The sequence below is a fragment of the Diabrotica undecimpunctata genome, chromosome 8 (genome assembly GCF_040954645.1).
Source record: "Diabrotica undecimpunctata isolate CICGRU chromosome 8, icDiaUnde3, whole genome shotgun sequence".
Taxonomy (NCBI): domain Eukaryota; kingdom Metazoa; phylum Arthropoda; class Insecta; order Coleoptera; family Chrysomelidae; genus Diabrotica; species Diabrotica undecimpunctata.
In genome coordinates, this window is record NC_092810.1 from 55,932,771 (window position 1) to 55,954,161 (window position 21,391).

Here is a 21,391-nt window from a genome sequence, read left to right on the forward strand (position 1 = left end):
AGTCAAAGATGTTACAGTCTTAAATCAATTTTCGGTTGCAAGCGATCATAGAATGGTCCGAGCAACTGTAGAAGTCAACATTAAGCAAGAAAGACTGAAGATGATAAAAAGTAAAAAATTCAAACCTTGGATGCGCCCAACGAATGAACTTGTGTTTGAAAAATATATCACCAGTAACTTACTCAGAAATACAACAAGAGAAGACATAAATAACCTAAACGAAGAAATAGTAGATACATTAACACAAGCTCAGGAAAAATTTGGCCCTAAACATGGAAAAGAACAAAAAAATAGTAATGAAAAGAAACAAAAAATGGAAGATCGTAGAATACTGAGAAGTGAAGGAAATGTTGACTCACAAGATATAAACAACATAAATAAAGAAATCTCTAAAGCCATCAGACGGGATATTAGATAATACAACAACGAGAAAATTATAAAAACTATAGAAGACAACAAAAGCATGAAAGCATTGAGGAGAAAAATAGAAAATGACTAAAAAGAAATCTTCCAACTTAAAGACAAAAATGGAAATATTATCTCAGATAGACCAAGCATATTACATATAGTGGAAAGTTTACAATCAATCATCTTCCACAAAAAAGGGGATAAAGCAGATCTCGAAAACTATAGGCCAATTAGTTTGCTTAACTACCTATACAAGCTCTTTACTCGAATACTGACAAACAGATTAGAAGCAAAACTCGATTTCTATCAATCAGAAGAACAGGCAAGATTTCGAGCGGGACACGGAACAAACGACCATTTGCAATGCCTTAAAACTCTAGTTGAAAAGTCTATCGAATATAACAGACCCCTTGCTCTTATCTTTGTCGACTTCCACAAAGCATTTGACACAGTCGAAACAGTTGCTATCTTAAAAGCACTATCAGAATGCAGAATATATCAAAGGTATGCAAATATTATTCGAAATATATACGACATGCGACAAATGCGACAACAACCGTTAACCTCCATTGCACTAAGAAGATAAAAATTGGCAGAAGGGTGCGGCAGGGAGATACCTTGTCGCCAAAACTATTTATAACAGTTATGGAGTACGCATTTACAAGGCTAGAGTGGGAATCAAAGGGTATTAGAATCGATGGAAAGATATTCAATCATCTCAGATATGCCGATGATATTGTTCTCATAACAGACAACTTAGGAGAAGCCAGAGTTATGCTACAACAACTACAGCAAGTAACCCAGAAAGTCGGTTTAAAAATAAACTATGGAAAAACAAATGTGATGACCAATATCGTCCCCAATGAGCTAATAGAAATCAAAAAGTCGCCCATAGAACTTGTAGAAAAATATGTGTATTTGGGTCACAAAATAAGGTTAACGCGAAACCAAACATGCGAGCTACTCAAAAGAATAAGTCTGGGTTGGGCTGCATTCGGAAAAATGAGAGACGTATTTATAACAAATATACCGATCCATTTAAAAAGAAAAGCTTTTAACCAGTGCGTTCCACCAGTCCTCACATACGGAGCAGAAACCTTAACTCTCACAAAAACATCAGCCGAAAAATTGAGAAGGACACAACGAAAGATGGAGAGATAAATGCTTGGAATAAACTTAAGCAATAGAATAAGAAACGAGGAAGTTCGTAGAAGAACCGGAGTGGAAGACATTATCGAACATATTACAAAAAACAAAAAAGGAGATGGACAGAACATGTTGCAAGAATGAAAGACAACAGTTGGACAAAAAAATTGCTTGAGTGGAGACCACGGGCTGAAAAGCGAAGCCGAGGAAGACCCCCAAAGCGATGGACCAACGACCTCAAAAGAATCGTGACCAATTGGATACCAGAGGCGCAGAACAGAAGCAGATGGAAAAGTCTAGAGGAGGCCTATGTTCAACAATGCACAACTCAGGGCTGATTGATGGTGATGATGATGACTATTAGACCGCTTTTTTTTGCTGCTACTAGCATTATTTTAGAGCATTCTATTATTTAATTTATGGATTAAATCCGGATAGCAAATAGATATTCTTCACTTTCTCGGAGAAATAATATTCTAACACACAAAATCCTATTAAATTGTCAAAACCTTCCTTGCATATTCTATGCACTTATGAGGAGCAGCAGCAATATCAGTACTATCATAAGGCGTATAGTTCTGGACTGGCTAATTGTTGGATAATGAGAAGCATGAGTGTAGCAGTTTTAATGTTTTCGGGACTGCTACCTGGTATCGGGGAGCAGAATTATCATTACCGAGTTAATGCATATAGGAATTGTTGCTTGAACTTTATTATTATTAAACAACACTATATTTCCTAGTAAAATAATCAAAAATTTACAGTAAGAAAAATTTTTGAACGTTGGTTATGAAAACATCATGTACATACCACCGGGTTCACTATGTCCATATCCAGCAAAATCCTTGTAATAATGATACTGGAAACCAAAGATGAAAATATGCTCCAAGAAACTTTGTGTTATAAAACAGTCGAATAAAATACAGATTCTCGATTCCAATAATCAAAAAATTAATGAACAGCTTACTAAAATAGAAATAACGCCTATTTAAGATGTAATCCATTAACGGCCCAAGGGACAAAGCACTCCTAGCATATGCTAATGATATAGAACTCATAACTCTAATGAGAAACTCTTCCGTCCACAAACTTCAATAAAGTGAAGAGAACACAAAAAATGTTTGACTTAAAATCAACGAAATGAAAACCAAATACAAGCGAATCAACAGAAAACCAATCAACCAATTCAATCAATTTAGAAAAAACATTAGAGTCAACAACTACAATTTCGAAAGTATGGAACACTTTAAATATCTTAGATCACTAATCACGGTTAGTAATAATGCCACTAAAGTAATACAGAGCATAATTCAAACTTCAGACCTATTTTAATACATGGATGTGAGTCATGGAGAATGACTAAAACAAATAAGGAAGCACTCCGAATATTTGAAAGGAAAATAATCAGAAATTTTTATTTAACCCCATTATCATAACTACTATTTAAATGGGAATAAGCCACAATTAGAGGTTAAAGTTAGTTTATTGACGTTTCAATTTCCACTTCGGAAATCATTCTCACTAATGTTTGTATTTTGAGAACGATTTCCGAAGTGGAAATTGAAACGTCAATAAACTAACTTTAAGCTTTAATTCTGGCTTATTCCCATTTAAATAGTAATTACTTTAAAATGCCACGAGAAAATAGCTTCAGAACTCATTATCATATCGCTACAAATCCGTATACAATAAGAAAACATACTGAATAAAGAAATCTCGCATAACGATATTGTTCAGGAAAATAAATCCCTTAAGGTATATCGGACACGTGCATAGACGCCAAAATGTCAAACTTGTAGAACTGTTGTGGAAGGAAGTTAGCACAGAAGAATGCCACTTGGGCATGTCAGTATACAATGGAGAGAAAACATCCAATCATATCTCAAAAAATGAACATTTCATTTGATTGCAGATTCGTGGAAAATCGATCAACTTGGAGATAAGTTGTAGTCAGCGAAGACCTACCCAGTGTTGTAGCGCTACGTATTGATAATGATAAAGAGAAAGGAGAAACAGTGACAAAAAGCAACAAAAATGGACTATGGAGCAAAGCTACTTCAAAATCTTTGATTGGAGAGGATTTAAATGAAAGTATAAGAAATACAATGGATGATTGATGGATTCGAGAAACTTGAGACTTGAGAAAGGCACTCTCCGAAACAGCTGTAGTGATAAGATAGAAATAATTTTGTAGAAGTTTTGCTGTTTTATCGTCAAACAAAATGGAATTAACATACGACATTATATACGCTAAAATAACTAGACAACTTATATGATACGGACATATAAGGAGAAAGTTTAATGATACAATAATCTACCCAATATTTGTTATGAGTAAAAACGATATGAATAAACAAAATAAAGAAATCCATGGCAAAAGGCAAAAAGAGTAATGATTTAAAAATGAGAGAGGTATCCTGTGGATAACATGTGCTTAATTAGGAACGAATGGAGATGAAGATCAGAAGACGACAAAGAATGTTTTAAATTGATAAATGTATACAATTTTTAACAATGTATATTTATAGGTCATTATTAGGGCCAACGTGCTAATTTTATGTAAAATAACACTTTTCAAGTCGGATCGGTTACATCACGGTGGAATCAAATACACCCAAAGTTAAAAACTATCGATGTTTATATGAAAGATGAAACCTTATGGCACATGACCGTGCAATCTTGACACCTACACATTATCACATAATTGTGAACGGTATATTGTACCTAATTACTAAGAAGTTTGTTATTTTATTCTAAGAATAAGTTTAATAATTTACGGGAGATTTAATGTATTTAAAATTTTACAGGATCCGGTATCGTAATAAGAAGTCAAATTTCACTACAACTCCATAAAAACGTGTTAAATTTTACTTTGGATATTCTTTTTGTGAATATAATAAGTAAAAATACAGTAAGTTTCATCTTCTTATTGTGCCGTATTCTAATTAAGGTTAGCGATTACTTCTTTAAACGCTTCCCATAAATTATTATAGTTTAAATTTAACTACTTTATGAAACAAATATTGCACGTCATAAATTGCAGGAATTGAAAAATTACAAAGATCTCCTGTTTACAGAGTTTCTTTTAATTTTATGTAGTTTATTATAATCCTACCGAAGGGCTTCTACTTTCTTAAACTGTTACACGACTACTCTACTCGATGTTAGTACATTTAGAGACTAAATGTTTAAGTGCATATTCATTTTAACAAAAAATAATAATAAATAAAACGAAAACTAGCCATTTCCAAGCTTATAATAAATACTCTTTTAAGTTTGAAAATAATTAAAGCAAGTAATATAAATAACCACCATAAAATATTTAACTACATTAACCGAGTACCTATTTGTGAAATTTCTCGATGACTAAATTGATTGATATTTAAATAAATTTGAAGTTCCAAAACGTACCTGCTGTAAAATTTAAAAATCTACGACTAATCAAATTATTGGCAACATCGGAGGAGTTTAGTTGTATACGCAAAGAAATGTATACGGATCCCAAAAGTGTTTTAACCTATTACGGAGTCCACTTAATCCGACGTGTTGGTCGGAGTCCACATAAAGCGCTACCCAGATAATAATATACACGATGTATATTCGCCTGGAGTTAGTATAATACCGTTTTAGTACGGAGCCCCCATTAACCGCTAGATCTATATATATATATATATATATATATATATATATATATATATATATATATATATTTCTTGAACCATACTATATTTAATATAAAATTAGTATTTCTTGGGTTTTGTATTGTAAAAAAGATATTGTAAAATATATAAAAAACTTACCAAGACGTAATGAATTTACAGATGTAAAAATTGATATCTGATATCTCGTGGTTTACTGTCATTAGTATACAATTAATTTTATATGGGCGTATCGTTGGTGTTATAGAAAAGGGTAAAGTGGAGGTATGTTATGACTTGAGTCATATGATATGAGTTTTTTATGGGGTTTTATTTAATATTATTTAAATCAGATTAAAATATATTTTATTTAGGTTCTGTGTATCTTTTTTGTTATTGATTGCTTTGATATTTCTTTTTATTTTTATTGTTTCGTATATCTCTCTCTTCTTTTTGTTTTGTTCGGTTTTTAAAATTTTGATGGCCACTAATGTGAGAATGGATGATGAGATTTGTAGTTGAGATCTCGTGAAGACCATGTTTCTTTTGTAAACCACATGGTTTTAACTATTTTATTACTGCGATGTAAGGTGATATCCAAAAAAGTAATTTTATTATTTTGTTCAATTTCTATAGTAAACTTTAGTTTTGGATAGTAACTTTTAAAATAATCTAAAATTTCGTTCATTTGATTTGTTGGGATAGCACAAATACAGTCATCAATATAGCGGTAGAAGAATGGTACATTTAAATCTAAATGATTGATTACAGTTTCTTCTAAGTCTTCCAGAACTAGTTGATCAATGACACTGCAACCAATTTGTAGCATTAGAGTTAAAAATCCTGATGGTTTCCAGGGCAAAAGCTAACAATATCCGCGGAGGAAGCTTTAGCCATTACAGGAAATGGAATGCCAAACGTTAAAACGTTTAAAACAAATAGAAAAGGTTAATGCAAGTGAATAATAAAAGTAGAATGTAACGGTATATCTCGCAAAACAAGAAAACAAAAAACAGAATAGGTATATCGATGGAAGGCAACAGTATATACGTATTTCTGACTATTAGATGTCTTTAGTAAGGTACAGCCAAGTTAGAAAAGGAGCATGTTAGCTTGGGAAAGGATCACTACAGGAGTAATGCGACCAATTTGTGACATTAGAGTTACAAGACATTGATAGTTTTTAGGGCAACAACCAACAATAACCGCGGAGTAAGTTACAGCTACCTGAGAAATGGAATGCCAAACGTTAAAACGTTGAAAACAAATAGAAAAGGTTAATATGAGTGGAGGAAGGGAGTGTACTTTTGTTCAAAATATTTTTTCGCTTAAGAAAATAATAACGCTATAAATTATAGACAAAACCAATATAATTCTAAGAGTGATTATGCAAAATCGCTCTTAAGTGGACTAAATTAAAAGAGAGCCGTGCAAATGTGCATTGGCAATTGAATATTCTAATTCCAAACATAATTTATTTTATTAAAGCAATAAAATTATTAATCTCTAAACAGAGTTAACTGGAAATACAGTCTCGTCAAAAGTTTTAAATTCAAGAGAAATTAACATGCCACAAGGTTAGGTTAGGTTGGGTTAGTATTTTTTTTATCTCTATAGATACCTTATCTTCTCCTGGACAGCAAATAAACAATTCTAAAATTTTCTAATAAAGACCACATTTTTATTTTTTATTTGTTTATGAATCCTCTAACATATAAGATGCTTGAGTTTTCTTGTCACTCAGGAAAAATATAAGATGGCGCATTTTTTCCATTTTATTTTAAGAAAATTTATTTCTGCTTTCGTTCCAGTTAGTATGATTCTCCTTTTATTTTCTTTCTGACTTCTGTATCCCTGGCTAAGGGATCTGTTGACCCACTTCCGGTTTGCATTGGAATTCTTTATTTAACTTAAAATTTCAAGACAAAACTTCTCCTTTGATTAATTTTTACGTTATCCAAAATAGTACCCAACCTCTGCGTCTCTTTTCTTCCCTATTAGGTTTACTTTTCGTTTCAAGATCACCTGCACCTGCGTTCAATGTGTATATGTATTCTACTCGTACATGTATCCCCATTCTTTAGGATTTTGTTATGTTTTTAGTAATTTTTTTGATAATAAACTATTTTTCTGATTATGCGTTTACTATGAATTGTTTTAGCTTGTGAGTAAAGCACTTAGTCATTACTGTTAAAGGATTACTTAAAAATAAGTTCTCGTAAACATCTGGCAAATTATAAAATTAAACGTCAGAGTAATGTCACCAAAGAAAAAATGTCATGAAATAAAAATATTAAATCACACATCGAACAAAAGAAAACCAATTACTATTAGCTCAGCTTCAACCTTTCGAACTGAACGAACATTCAGAATTTTAACTAAAAATAGTGTCAAACAGCAGGTCCTTCTTAACAAATGTTCTATTGTCGATACCGCTTTATACGACAGCTGCCTGAGCACTTAAACATTACTGTTTAAAATTATATTAAGATGAAGATAAATTTAATGCATCTAAAATTACTACCTTAAATGGATACTGTAATTAAAATTGACAACCTTGTTTAGTTATGCGTAAACAGAAAACAGCTAGACGTATAAAGATCTTGCTAACAGTTAACATACATCAGTAACTTTGAATTGTACTAATTTTCATAAATATAGCGGCCTTTTCACGTAACCTTAATAGATACAATTCTAATTTATGTTTGGTATATTATTTCAGCTTTAAATTCCAAATATAAGTATGTGTTGTCAAGGTTTCCTTTTCCAAAAATTTTATGGATCAAAAGATGAACTTATTTTTGAACATTTTCATCAAAAGTAAATATTGTTAACCAACGGGACTAATTTCATAGTTTTCTTAAAAATATTTATTGAATTATGTAACAATAAAACACTGAAAATTTTGTTTTCAAAACTTCCACAAAATTTATTTTAAATTCTTATCACTACAGCTATTTCGGCTGATTGCCTTTCTCAAGTGATCTGTTTTTGGCATGGGTTTACACTTTATAGTCTCTAATGAAATAGGTTGACGAGGGGAGAACTGTTTGTCCCAAGCTGGTCATTCAGAATTATATCTGTGTTTTTTAATTTGTTGATCTCCATAGATTCTAACAAAGATAGCTTAAGGCCTTTATTTTGAATGTGAAGAATTTTAAATTCGTCATTAAAAGAATGATTATGATCTAGAAGGTGAAGTGCGTATGTAGAATCGCCACATTTAAGTTTGTACACACCACTGTGTAAGTGTTTTTTATGTTGGCTCTTGTTGTTTTTAACATATTTGCCTGGGTTGTTATTTGTTCTGAAAGCTGGTGTTATTCCTTTCTTTTTTATGTGTTTGGCTATTTTTGTTGATATTTTGCCTGTATATGTAATCGAGCAGAAAGTACTGCGTTTTTTCTCTGGTGGTGGAAATACTAAGTTCAGGGCTTTCTTGTGTAGTTTTTGATTTAACATTTTATTAATTGTTTGTTCGTTGTATCCATTGTTTACTGCTATTTGCTTAATGATATTTAATTCTGTCTCAAAATTGTATTTTGACATCGGAATTTCTGTTAATCTATGTAACATACTATGATAGGCTGCCAGTTTATGTTGTGTGGGATGGGATGATGAATTGTGAATAGTCGTGTCAGTATGGGTAGGTTTATGAAATATGGAGAAGTCATGTTTGTTTTTAAGTCTGATAATTTTTAAATCTAAAAAATTTATGCATTGATTTTGTTCTGTTTTTATTGTAAATTCAATATGACTATGAAGTGAATTAATATACAATAAAAATTGGTCGAGTTGCCTGTTAGTTCCTGTGAAACATACCAGTACGTCGTCTACGTATCTCCACTAATATAAAAACTGTTTGAATATGGGATGTTTTGAAATCTTTGTCTCTAGATGATCCATAAAAATATCTGATAGCAATGGGCTTAGAGGATTGCCCATTATAAGTCCTGCACTGTTATTTGTATATATTTCATTAAATTCAAAGTAGTCCTGGTTTATGCAAACTTCAAGAAGATGTAAAATTTCAGATGTAATGATTGGATTTGTACTATTTTGCACTAAAAGGTTTTTTACTAGAATAAAAGTTTCTGTAGGAGGGATACTAGGAAAAAGATTTTTTACGTCAAATCAAATTAATCTGGAGTTGTTAGGTAACTGAAAATGTTGTATTTTATTAATTAGTTCTATTGTATTTTTTACGGTAAATTTGGGTAAAAATTTAGTGTGTTCTAAAATAATCTCTAACAGTTTTTTTGAAAGTTTATATGACGGAGCTGTATAAAAAAAACTACAGGTCTTATTGGGTAATCCGGTTTGTGTAGTTTAATGAAAGAGTATAATTTAGAAGGTTGTGGGTTCATGATACTGAGGTATTTCTGTTCTATTGGATTTAAAATTGATTTTGAATTTTCTAACGTTAGCTTAATTTGTTTTTGATATTTTCTGTTGGATTCTGTTGGATTCTGTTGTGTAACGTTTCAATGTTTTGATGATTTAAAAATTCTATTGTTTTGTTATTATATTCTATTTTATCTATAGCAATAGTAGCATTACCTTTGTCTGCTTTTGTAAACACTATGTTGTTTTCTATTGATTTATTTTTAATTGAAATGGCTGTTTTATTCTCTTTGTAACAGGAATTTTTGGTTTCACTACACACATCTGTAATAGATTTTGCAATTATACTTTTTTTGATATTGTTAGCAGTTTTGTTTAATGCTACTTCACATTCTACACCTAAATATTCTAAAGTTTTCTGATTAGTAGACGACGTACTGGTATGTTTCACAGGAACTAACAGGCAACTCGACCAATTTTTATCGTATATTAATTCACTTCATAGTCATATTGAATTTACAATAGAAACAGAACAAAATCAATCCATATATTTTTTAAATTTAAAAACTCATCAGACTTAAAAACAAACATGACTTCTCCATATTTCATAAACCTACCCATACTGACACGACTATTCACAATTCATCATCCCATCCCACACAACATAAACTGGCAGCCTATCATAGTATATTACATAGATTAACAGAAATTCCGATGTCAAAATATAATTTTGAGACAGAATTAAATATATCATTAAGCAAATAGCAGTAAACAATGGATACAACGAACAAACAATTAATAAAATGTTAAATCAAAAACTACACAAGAAAGCCCTGAACTTAGTATTTCCACCACCAGAGAAAAAACCGAGTACCTTCTGCTCGATTACATATACAGGCAAAATATCAACAAAAATAGCCAAACACATAAAAAAGAAAGGAATAACACCAGCTTTCAGAACAAATAACAACCTAGGCAAATATATTAAAAACAACAAGAGCCAACATCATAAACACTTACACAGTGGTGTGAACAAACTTAAATGTGGCGACTGCCCAAAAACATTGGTCAAACTGGTAGAAATTTTATTAAACGAATAGCAGAACATAAAAGCGCTTTCAATAATAGAAAAACAGATTCTACATACGCACTTTACCTTCTAGATCATAATCATTCTTTTAATGACGAATTTAAAATTCTTCACATTCAAAATAAAGGCCTTAAGCTATCTTTGTTAGAATCTATGGAAATCAACAAATTAAAAAACACAGATATAATTCTGAATGACCAGCTTGAGACAAATAGTTCTCCCCTCCTCAACCTATTTCATTAGAGACTATAAAGTGTAAACTCATGCCAAAAACAGATCACTTGAGAAAGGCAATCAGCTGAAACAGCTGTAGTGATAAGAATTTAAAATAAATTTTGTGGAAGTTTTGAAAACAAAGTTTTCAGTGTTTTATTTTTACATAAAATGAATTTCCATCAAGATCAAGTAACGGTCGAATCCATCAATTATTTATTGAATTTATAAAATAAAATCTAACGCACACTTTCTAAACTTGTTTTCACTGAACAACTAACAGTAGTATTAAAAAATTTTGAAAAATTCAATGCTCAGTCACAACAGAAACCCAGAAACAGTTACAGTAAACAGGATAAATTGTTTTAGATACCTTTTTTTTTCTAGATTTTTCCAGTTTTCTAGAAACCAAAAGTAATAACTTTCGGTTGTATAATTTTATCTGTGATATTTTTTATCTATGATTAGTTTATCTACATTTGACACATAGACAGGTGAACTACATAAGATTAAAGGAGACAATTATTGTTTTTGATTGCTTGATACTAAGTAATGTACGTCGAATCACCTTGATAATTTCAACATTCTCATTGGGTAGTCTCCAATTCTAATTTCTTTTAATGTTACTTCTGTTTTTTTATTAGTCAATATAAAATGTCGTTAATAATAAAAAGGAAATAACTCTACTCAATTCAGGTTTTTTTAAATTTTGATGAACTCGCTGATTTCAATAAGTTGAAATTAGTGATCTCAGTACTGCAGATACTACAGTATCAGATGTGATAGGTACATGGACAAGTTTTCTGGTAAATAAGTTATGAAAGAGTCGTTCTACTTATGTTCCATATATAATACAGGATCTCCCAATAGGGAATTCCGAACTTTGACAGTTTTCAGCAGTAATATCGATAAAGCTACATCTGTAAAATAAGCTGTCATTTATTGAGTCTATTTTGTCAACTAAATTGATAATTGTTCTATCAAAATGGATGTTCTGTTAATGGATAAATTTGAGTCGACTGGATAAATTTAAATCAACCAATACCCGAAAGTCGACGAAACTCAATATCTGCCAAAAAATGGCCACTGTCCGTGAACGTGTACAGGAGAATACGAGGCAGTCGATTTCACATGGCTTTTCAAAACGTGGTTTTTGACAGATCGTGACTTTATATTGCACTTTTCGAATTTACGTTAGTGCCATTCTACATAGTCAATTATCTTGTTTATATGTAACTGTCGAGCAGGTTGTTGCTTTTTGCTTATCAGCATACATTTTGTTGAAGAATACAGGGTAGAAGGAGTCGCGGAAGAAGACGCATCTCCTGGTTAAACAATTTGAGAGCTTGGTTTAACTGCACTTCTGCTGACGTCTTTAGAGCAGCGGTATCGAAAGTGCGAATTGCCATGATGGTTGCTAACCTTCTTAGAGGAGATGGCACATGAAGAAGGAGAAGATACATTTTGTCCATTGCTTGTTGTAATTCATCTATACTACTGAAAATGATCACCGTACCATTGATGTGTTGTTCGTTAACTCACCGTTTATTTTTGTGCTCTCTGTTTAATTTTCCATATTCCATTTTCCATTTCTGTTTTTAAATATTTCCTCGGGGTAAATATTGAAGAATAATGGGAATACCATACAACCCTGTCGGACACCTCCTTTGATCTCCACACTTTTAGTAGATTTATTGCCTATTTTTACTCTTGCTATTTGAGCCCAGTATAGGCTTGGTACAATCTGCATACCATTGCCGTTAATACCTGTGTTTCGTAGAATATCTATCAATTGTTCTTCTTGATTGACATTGTCAAATGCATTTATAAAACCACAAAGCGCACATACTTGTCCTTATTAACGTCTCTACACTGCTGTATAAGCGCCTAAAGATCGAAAATTGCTTCTCTAGTTTCAAGTGCTTTCCGAAAGCCAAACTGCCATCTATCAATATTTGACTCACATAATATATCACATACTCTTCTATAAATGATCTTGGTGATCGCTTAGTGACGCTCTATTCTATAAGGATTTATTCATCCCTTTTTAATATTGTTGTAATTTAAATTTATAATTTAGATATCTATTGCTATGTGTTGGTTTTCTATATACCTGAGTCTCATATCGTATCCTTCTTTGAGGTTAAAAGATCTAGCAAAGATATTGTATTATTATTATCATTTTCCGTGATAAATGCTATTGATTCTTCTTTATCATTTATACTATTGAAGAATGTGTTTAAAAACTATGATCCTCTTTTCTTCTTATTTGTATATAGACATGACTCTGCCTGTTTTTTAGTGTGCCTCCAGTAGGTTGCCGTTCCATCTTTTCGTCTGTCCCATAGTGTCTTACCATCAATTTTTATTAGTGTATTCATCGCTGCTGTTTCTTATGTCCTTTTTTTTTCTCTTTGTGTCAGGTCTTGTTTCTGCCGCGTATGTTATTATTGGTCTGATGACTGTTTTGTAAATTCTGCCTTTCGTTTCTGTCCCGATATTTTTATTTCTCCATATTGTTTCATTTAAACAGCTCTGTTTGCTCTTTTCACTTGATCTTCCACTTTAGTTTCGAGCTTTCCGTAGCTAGATAATGTAATGCCTAGATATTTAAACTCTATTACTTGTTCTATTATCTGACCTTTTAGCTCCAATTTACATCTTAGTAAATTTGCTGTTGTAACCATGCATTTTGTCTTTTTTGGGAAAATTAACATGTTAAATTGTCTGGCAGTTATATTAAATTGGTGCAGAATACGTTGTAAATCATCTTCACTTAGAGAGAGTAGTATTGCGTCGTCTGCATAGCAGATGATTTTAAGTTGTTTTTCTTCCATTTGGTATCCTTTTTTAGTTCTTACTTTTTTTATTATTTCATCCATAATCAAGTTAAACAATAGAGAACTCAGGGAATCTCCCTGTTTTATCCCATTGTCAGCTTTAATATGGTCGGTTAGTTCTTTTTCTACTTTTACTTTTATTGTGTTGTTTTAGTAGATATGTTAGATCGTTTTGATTATTCCTAGAGGTGTCTCTCTTGCCTAGGGTAAGTGGATAACGTTTTTTAATTTGACTCGGTCAAATGCCTTCGTAAGGTCCACGAAATATAGATATGCCGGTTTATTGTATTCTATTGATTTCTCTTGCACTTGCCCCACTATAAATATAGCGTCGGTGCATGATCTTCCCGATCCAAAACCTTGTTGTTCTTCTGTTAGTGTTATAATTTCATTCAGTTTATTTGTTATCACTTTGGTTGTTAAGTTGTGTTTGTTAAATTAATTTCTTTGTAATTTTTTTATTATTATTTATTTTATTAGTTTTATTATTTTTTGGATTAGTTTTAATAGTTTATTGGTCAGATCTGGTTCTCCGTACTTTAGGTAATTCGGTATTTTGTCCTCTTCTGGTGATTTTCTATTTTTTGATTTTCTTAATGCTTCCTTTACCTCTTCCTCCTCAATATTTATTTCTTCGTTTGTCGTTACCTCTGGTATTGGTGGTTCATTATCGTCAACTTTAGCAAATAGGGATCGACAGTAGTCTACCCATGTTTCCTTCTGAATGTGTTTCGTTTTTGTTAGTTCGTTTATCTCTTTTCTTTGTCTACTGATCATTCTCCATAATCTTATTGTATTCCGTAAAAGTCGTGTTACATCTGTTTTGAGAAACTCTGTCAGTGTTTCTTTTTTATTTGTCTAACTAAAGTATTCGTTTCATTTCTGATTCGTTTATAGTGGTTGTATGCCTGTTGTGTTTGTGTTGTTCTGTATTGTAAAAAGGCTTTCTTCTTTTCGTCACATTTTATCTTCACTTACTCTCTAAACCATGGTGTTTTCTTTTTTGATATGTTAGTGTTCGTTATTTTCCTCTCTCCAAGTTATTCTGTTGCCGCGTTAATTATGTTATTTTTGAGCTTTTCTCGATGTTATCGTTTTCTAATATTTCATTTCAAGCGATCTTCTCTGATATTTTTTTCCTGTATAAGTATTCCGTGAATTCCGTATTTAGTCCTTCGATTTTGATTTTTGTTTGTAAGGCGCCGGTCTCTTGGGTGGGAAGTATTTCAGAATGCTTCTTATTTTCATTATCTACATCTATTAAGTTGAGGCATCTTACGACGATTATTTTCGATGGACGTATATCTCTGTTGGTTATAACATAATCTATCTTAAATCTTTGTCCACGGGTGTTATTAAATGTATATTTGTGTTGGTACTTCTGGTCAAAAAATGTGTTATTTATTGTTAGTTTGTTATTCGTGAAGAAGTTGATCATCAGTTCTCTAATTTTGTTTCACAAATATCAAAATCGTTTCGAAATCTTCCATAAATATATTCCTTGTTATTGGAGATAAAGCAGAGGACACTTTTTCTTTATAAAATTTATTATTTAGTTGAAAATAGATATTATCACTTTCAGTGATATTAACTCCATAATGGTAATAAATCTATTAGTTTAGTCTTGTTCTAGTTGTTAATGTATTATTCAAAAATTTTGTTTTGTTTTTTAACCAGACTTAAATATCTTTTAAAAATTTGAGCGATATATAATTCGCGATTACTTTTAATTTCCGAATGAGATAAATATTTTTCATCATCAATGATGAAAACATTGTTGGTTGTGAAGTGGTGTCTTCGTAATGCTTATATTTGGGATTCTTTGCAACTTTCTTTAAAGTATTTTGGGCATTTTTCAGTTTTCGACAGTTAAGTCCTTGTCTTCTTATTTCTCGACTAACGATATGCTGACCTATACGCAATCTACGATTTAGTCAACTTTTTTGTAATGACCTTTTTTTGGCTTCCACCAACCTAGTTGAAAGGGCCAGTTAACGCTTTAGGCCGTTCGCTTTTTAGAAGATTTACACCTTGTTTTCAGCTAGTTTAATACATGCTTGAAACCGCAACATTTTGACCTCTAAATAAATTTCTAAATTCAAGTTTTTAGAACTGTCCAATAAAATTGTAGACATATTTTCGGATATCCAGTTTATACGCCATAACTTTTTTAATATTTGACAAATATAATATGACATAGTGAAGTTTGACGTTTATCCAAAATTTGATTCCAAGGCGACTAGATAATACGATCTTACAAATGTATTAGAAAGTTTATACCATCTAGGAGGTATAATTATTATTTCTTTCTCTTGTAGATATTTTTAACAGTCTTCACAAGGTGTGTCAGTGTATTAATTTAGAGAACTATAATAGTTATTATTTAAAACAATGTAATCTTATAAGTACTAGCAATATTATATCGTTTTTTTTATTGCCAAAAGCTATTTTTTTATAAATTGCTTATATTTTCCAATGCAAAAAATTAAGAACACTACTCACCTGTAAGGCATAAAGTATCATTAACCATTATGCTTTGTTCGATGTTGCCTTCATATTCTTTCAAGTAGATAACCATATAGTTAAAGACTATGTTAATGTCCTAGATTATGAATACTATGTAATAAATTGTCGTAACTCATCTTCTGATATTATCGATGCAAATGTGCATATCACCATGAAGTTAGATACCCACTCATATGCGTGCTGTTCGACAACACAATAGAATAATTTCGGTTGGTAGAGGAAATGTCATTTTCAGTTTGCGGATGTTAGCAATATGTTTTCGTCGATTAATAATCGCGTCGGTAAGGTCGTGGTTTTAATAAAGAAATTAAGATTTTTTTTATTACAATAGATGTTGCAATAGTTTATATTTCTTAAGATTGCATAAGTATATTTATAACTTTGTAATTATGTTGATAAGAATATTTATTTATAATATACGAATTATGTTATATATATCAGTATATAAGATTTCAGTAGGTTCAATTACAAATAATATAAGATAAATATAGGTCAATATCTAACAGAGGATAAGTTTATAAACATAAAAGTACTCTTCGGTTAAGTACATATTAAGAGAGTTTGAAAAAACTATGAAACCTATAAGACGGGACGCGACAGGCAGGCACTACACAAACAAATATGACAAAAATAAAAGTAACGACCGTCACATCCCCAATCTAAATTACCATAATGCAATTAATGATCAAGTTTCATTACTTTGGGTGCTAAAGTTAAGGTTGCAATATAATATAATAGTCTGATAAAAATATGCGAAATCAGTCTTTCAACTACTCTATAAACAGATCTTTAACTATATATAGAGTGCATTCATAAAGTGTCTAAACGATGTTTTATCTTATTACTTAGTTATTTTCAGAGTTGAAGGTCTGACAGATCAATTTTTATTTTTTGAAAGAAAGATAATAATAACTATACTGAGATCAATCAAAATATATCAAAGTGAATATAAAAGTAGAAAAAATACAGATATTAAAACAGTACTGAAAAAAATATCGTGACCAAAATAAAGCAGTGTGAAACTAGATAGATAGGTCACATCTGGCAAGCAGGAGGTGAAGTACTAAAATACGCGATGATAGAATAAAAACCAGGAGGAACAAAGTAGAGCGGAAGACCAAGATCAAAGTGGATACAAGCAGTTAAAGAAGACTTACAAAATGCATGACTAAGAAAATATATTGTTAATTAGAAAACATACGCAAAGGGGACTGACACTTTTAAATATAGGATCTAGAACCTTCCAATTTTGATTCTGTATCAATAGAGTGTTATAACTATTATTTCAGCGTCTATGCCTCGTCACACAAATCGGGCTGATACAAATTTAAACTCAGAAGGACTAACTAATGTCTAAAGAATATTTTCCACTTCAGTGATTGACGTACAGAGGTCCAATCTACTTTGATGGCCGTGAACGAAAACGATTGAGTAATACCGTTTCCTTTCCTCTGGACTATCGAAAAAGGTATACTAAAAAGAGGACTTCTTTGTCCTGTCTTCCGCTGCATACCCAAATAGTTGTGTTTGTAGTCTAACTGATCAGCCGTTGATTACAAAGGTTTATCGCTATTTCAGTATATATATATATATATATATATATATATATATATATATATTTGAAACTTTTTTAATTCCCGGAAATAACCACATAGAAAAGAAGTCTTAGCAGGGATAGCTGAGGAAAATAGAGCATTATACTCCCTATCATCATTATTAAATATATGCCAAAAATTTGTCCAATTGTTAAATATGGAATTAAAACATGGACTCTAAATAAGCTTCTGGTAATTGAAAAGAAGGTTCTTAGAATAATAGTTGGCCCTCAAAGAGATGACTTGACAGGAAAGTGGAGAAGGCACCGCAATGCTGAATTGGTGACTCTATACGGTAGTGAAAACATTGTCAGACATATAAAAGCTAACCAGATGAGATGGGCAGGTCATGTGGTACGATTAGATAACGACAGAGTGCTAAAAACAGTGTTTTTTAAAAGACTAGATGGTAGGAGATCAGTAGGAGGTCATCCCAGAAAAAGATGGAAGGATTATGTTAAAGCCGATTTATCTAGAATTGGGGTACAATAATGGAAAATGTGAGCGCAAGATCGTAGAAGATGGCGGGCTATAGTGGATGAGGCGAAGACTCGTCTAAGTTGTAAAACCAGTAATCAAGAAGAATAAATACATCGACATAGAAGAAGACACATATGCAATAATATTAAAAATTAGACGACTACAGTAGGAAAACCATCTGATCAGAGTCAATGAAAGCTACCCTGGAATAAAAGATACAATTTATTGGCAAAATCCGAGGGAAATGGACGACAAAGAAGACCAAAGTTTGGATAATTAAATGATGTGGATAAGCTTTCTAGTAAAAATCGGAATGTCAAATTGGCATCAAGCTAAACTAGGTCAAGAAAGGAAGATCAAGGCTCAACTAGGGTCCTAGCACCAATAATGATAATGATTTGCTTTTACATGATTCTGACTACTACTTAACAGACTAACTGAAATATATTATGTATTAATCGCTGATGTACGAACGGAGATATTCATCATTTTATCTTCTTTATATATATATATTTCAAATTTGAAAATCAAAATCCACTGTAACAGAATATAAACAAAGAGTACGGGAGGATTGAAAAATATGGGATGCTCAGGTAAAATTGAACTCAGTAAATACCGATTTGAATTATGCTTGAATATGTAGTTGCGTTACTGAAGGTAAAGTTACTGAAGGTAATCCTACAGGGTAAAGTATTCGGAAAGCGAGGAATTGGGAGAAGGAGAATATCATGGTTGAAGAACCTGAGGAAATGGTTCTCCACAACAACAACGAATCTATTTGCATCAGTCAATAAAATAATTATAGCCAGAATGATTGCCAATATTCGGAACGAATAGGCACTGAAAGAAGAAGAATGTAGTTGCGTTAGTATTATAATAATATAGTATATATATAATAATGAGCTATATCATTTAATTAGTTTCACGTGTCCGGTAAACGACCGATAGTAGTCGTTTATCTTCGGTTATTCTGGCTATCGTATAAGATAAAATACTATAATGTATGTATGTATAGTACGCAAACATTATCTATTCTCATATCGTGTTTATATTTAATCTAGCTATAAAATTGAAAATGTTTCATATTAAATTTTGTTGCAGAATCCTTGGGACAATCATCTACGGCATGTAGCTTTCCTGGTGCACCAGCACATTCATCTGTTGTGTTTTCAGATGAAGATCTGGGCCCAGGTAGTGTTGCTACATATTCATGTGAAAGAGGTTTTGAACTATTAGGTCCCTCTCGAAGGGTATGCCAGAATGGTGTATGGATGCCAGAGGGTATACCGTTTTGTGGTAAGTAATATTTAAATTTAAGAAATACTTTCAAATATAATTTAGTTATGATTGAAAAAGCGCTAAACACAGTCGAAAATTACCATAATATTGGGTATCTCAATGTCAATTTCTTTAATCTTCTCTTTTTTATTCCAGGCTTTATTTCTTTTTACTTTGACCTTAATCCACTATATTCCCAAGAAGCTATTTTTAACCTAACCTATTTATTGTTACAGTATATTTATTCTTGCCTTAGTTATGATACCAGCATAGTTTGACGTGATTTCTGTCGGGCCTTTTAGTTTAGGTTTCTGAGTAGCTGTTACTTTCTTGGTGCATGTTACTAATCTGGCTAAGTTAGTTTAATGGCGGGGATGCATCTAAGAACCTGTAAACTTTTCAGATTTTTCTGTAGAAAAAGAAATTTCTGTAATCTTAGAACTTACTTTTATGTTCACAAAAGTTTATATGTATATTCTATAGCGTATTTTAGCGATAATTAGCTTGACAACGTTGTCGCTCTTCACGGCAGCAACCGTACAATCAGAGATACAATACAATCATACAACCATACAATCAGAGATTCTCAACAATTCCGTTACAAAATTAGATTTTTAGTATACAGTAGAAATAATAGATTTTTAGTAATTACATGAATAGTAAACAATTTCATTTGGAAATAATTTAGATCGCTGTAGTAATGATTTATTATCAAATATAATAATGCTTGTGTCCGAAGTGAGTGGTGTTTCTGAAACGAATATTTACAAAGTGCGCCAGGAGTATGCATTACCTACTGGTCTCTAACAACCAAAGAAAAAGCCTAGAATCGGTAAAATGTTACGATTCCGTAAAAATAAATACGGTGAGACAAAAAAGAGTGGTATCCTTAGAATAGTGCATCAATTCTTTCGGGAAAATAGACAATAGATAATTAACTCTATTTTGGCTACAGTAAACGCTGCGGATCATTTGCCCACTTTTTCAAGAAGCACACTATATCGTTTGTTCTGCGATATCGAGTTTAAGTTTGAAAAACGCTGTAGAAAGTCGATCTTAATTGAGAAACAGAAGATAATTTCTTGGCGTTGTCATTACCTACGATTTATTCGTCGATACCGCGAAGAAACAATATCGTCTATTTAGATGAAACACGGGTAAACGTAGGCCACAGCGTGTTAAAAGAATGTGTAGACATTTCCAATAAATCGGATAGAGATGCATTTGTTCGTGGCCTGACTACAGGCTTAAAAGCTCCTACAGCTCGTGGTTTTCGTTTTGTCCTACTACATGCAGGATGTGGAAATGGCTTTAATAATGAAGCATAACTGACTTTTTTAACAAAGATGTACATCCAAAAATAATGAGCATCTTTTGATCACATCCCTGATCCGGTGGACTTGATCAATTCTAGAGTGATTGTTTCGTAATCCGAATTGGTGATCAGTGATGATTCAGATCAGAGTGACTCAGTTTTTCGAAGAGTTTTTACATAATAGCAAGGATATTGACAAATATGCCGTCATAACGATGCAATAATTAAATCGGTAAGTTCAATATATATATATTTAGGGATTCTACAGTATTCACTGCCTTCCCTCGCTCAACCGTTTCCATCTCTCTCTGTTTTTCCATTCTCCATCGTTTAGTCCTCTCTTACTCATGGCATCGTCTACTTCGTTCCTCCAGGATTTTCGGGGTCGTCCTCTTTTCCTCCTTCCTATGGGGCTCCATTCGGTTATTCTCTTTATCCATCTGCTGTCGCTTGTTCTTCTTACATGTCCATACCACTTTAGTCTTTTTTGTTCTATATATGTTAGTATGTCTGTTTCT

General features: G+C 31.9%; 1 protein-coding gene across 1 annotated transcript in view; it reads left to right on the top strand.

The window, feature by feature from the left end:
• Nucleotides 1-21,391, top strand: part of LOC140447582 (uncharacterized) — a 369,617-nt gene that overhangs the window by 87,995 nt on the left and 260,231 nt on the right. The window contains exon 2 of the mRNA XM_072540314.1: nt 19,382-19,576. Within this exon, the coding sequence (XP_072396415.1) occupies nt 19,382-19,576 (195 nt within the window). The remainder of the gene's footprint in view (nt 1-19,381; nt 19,577-21,391) is intronic.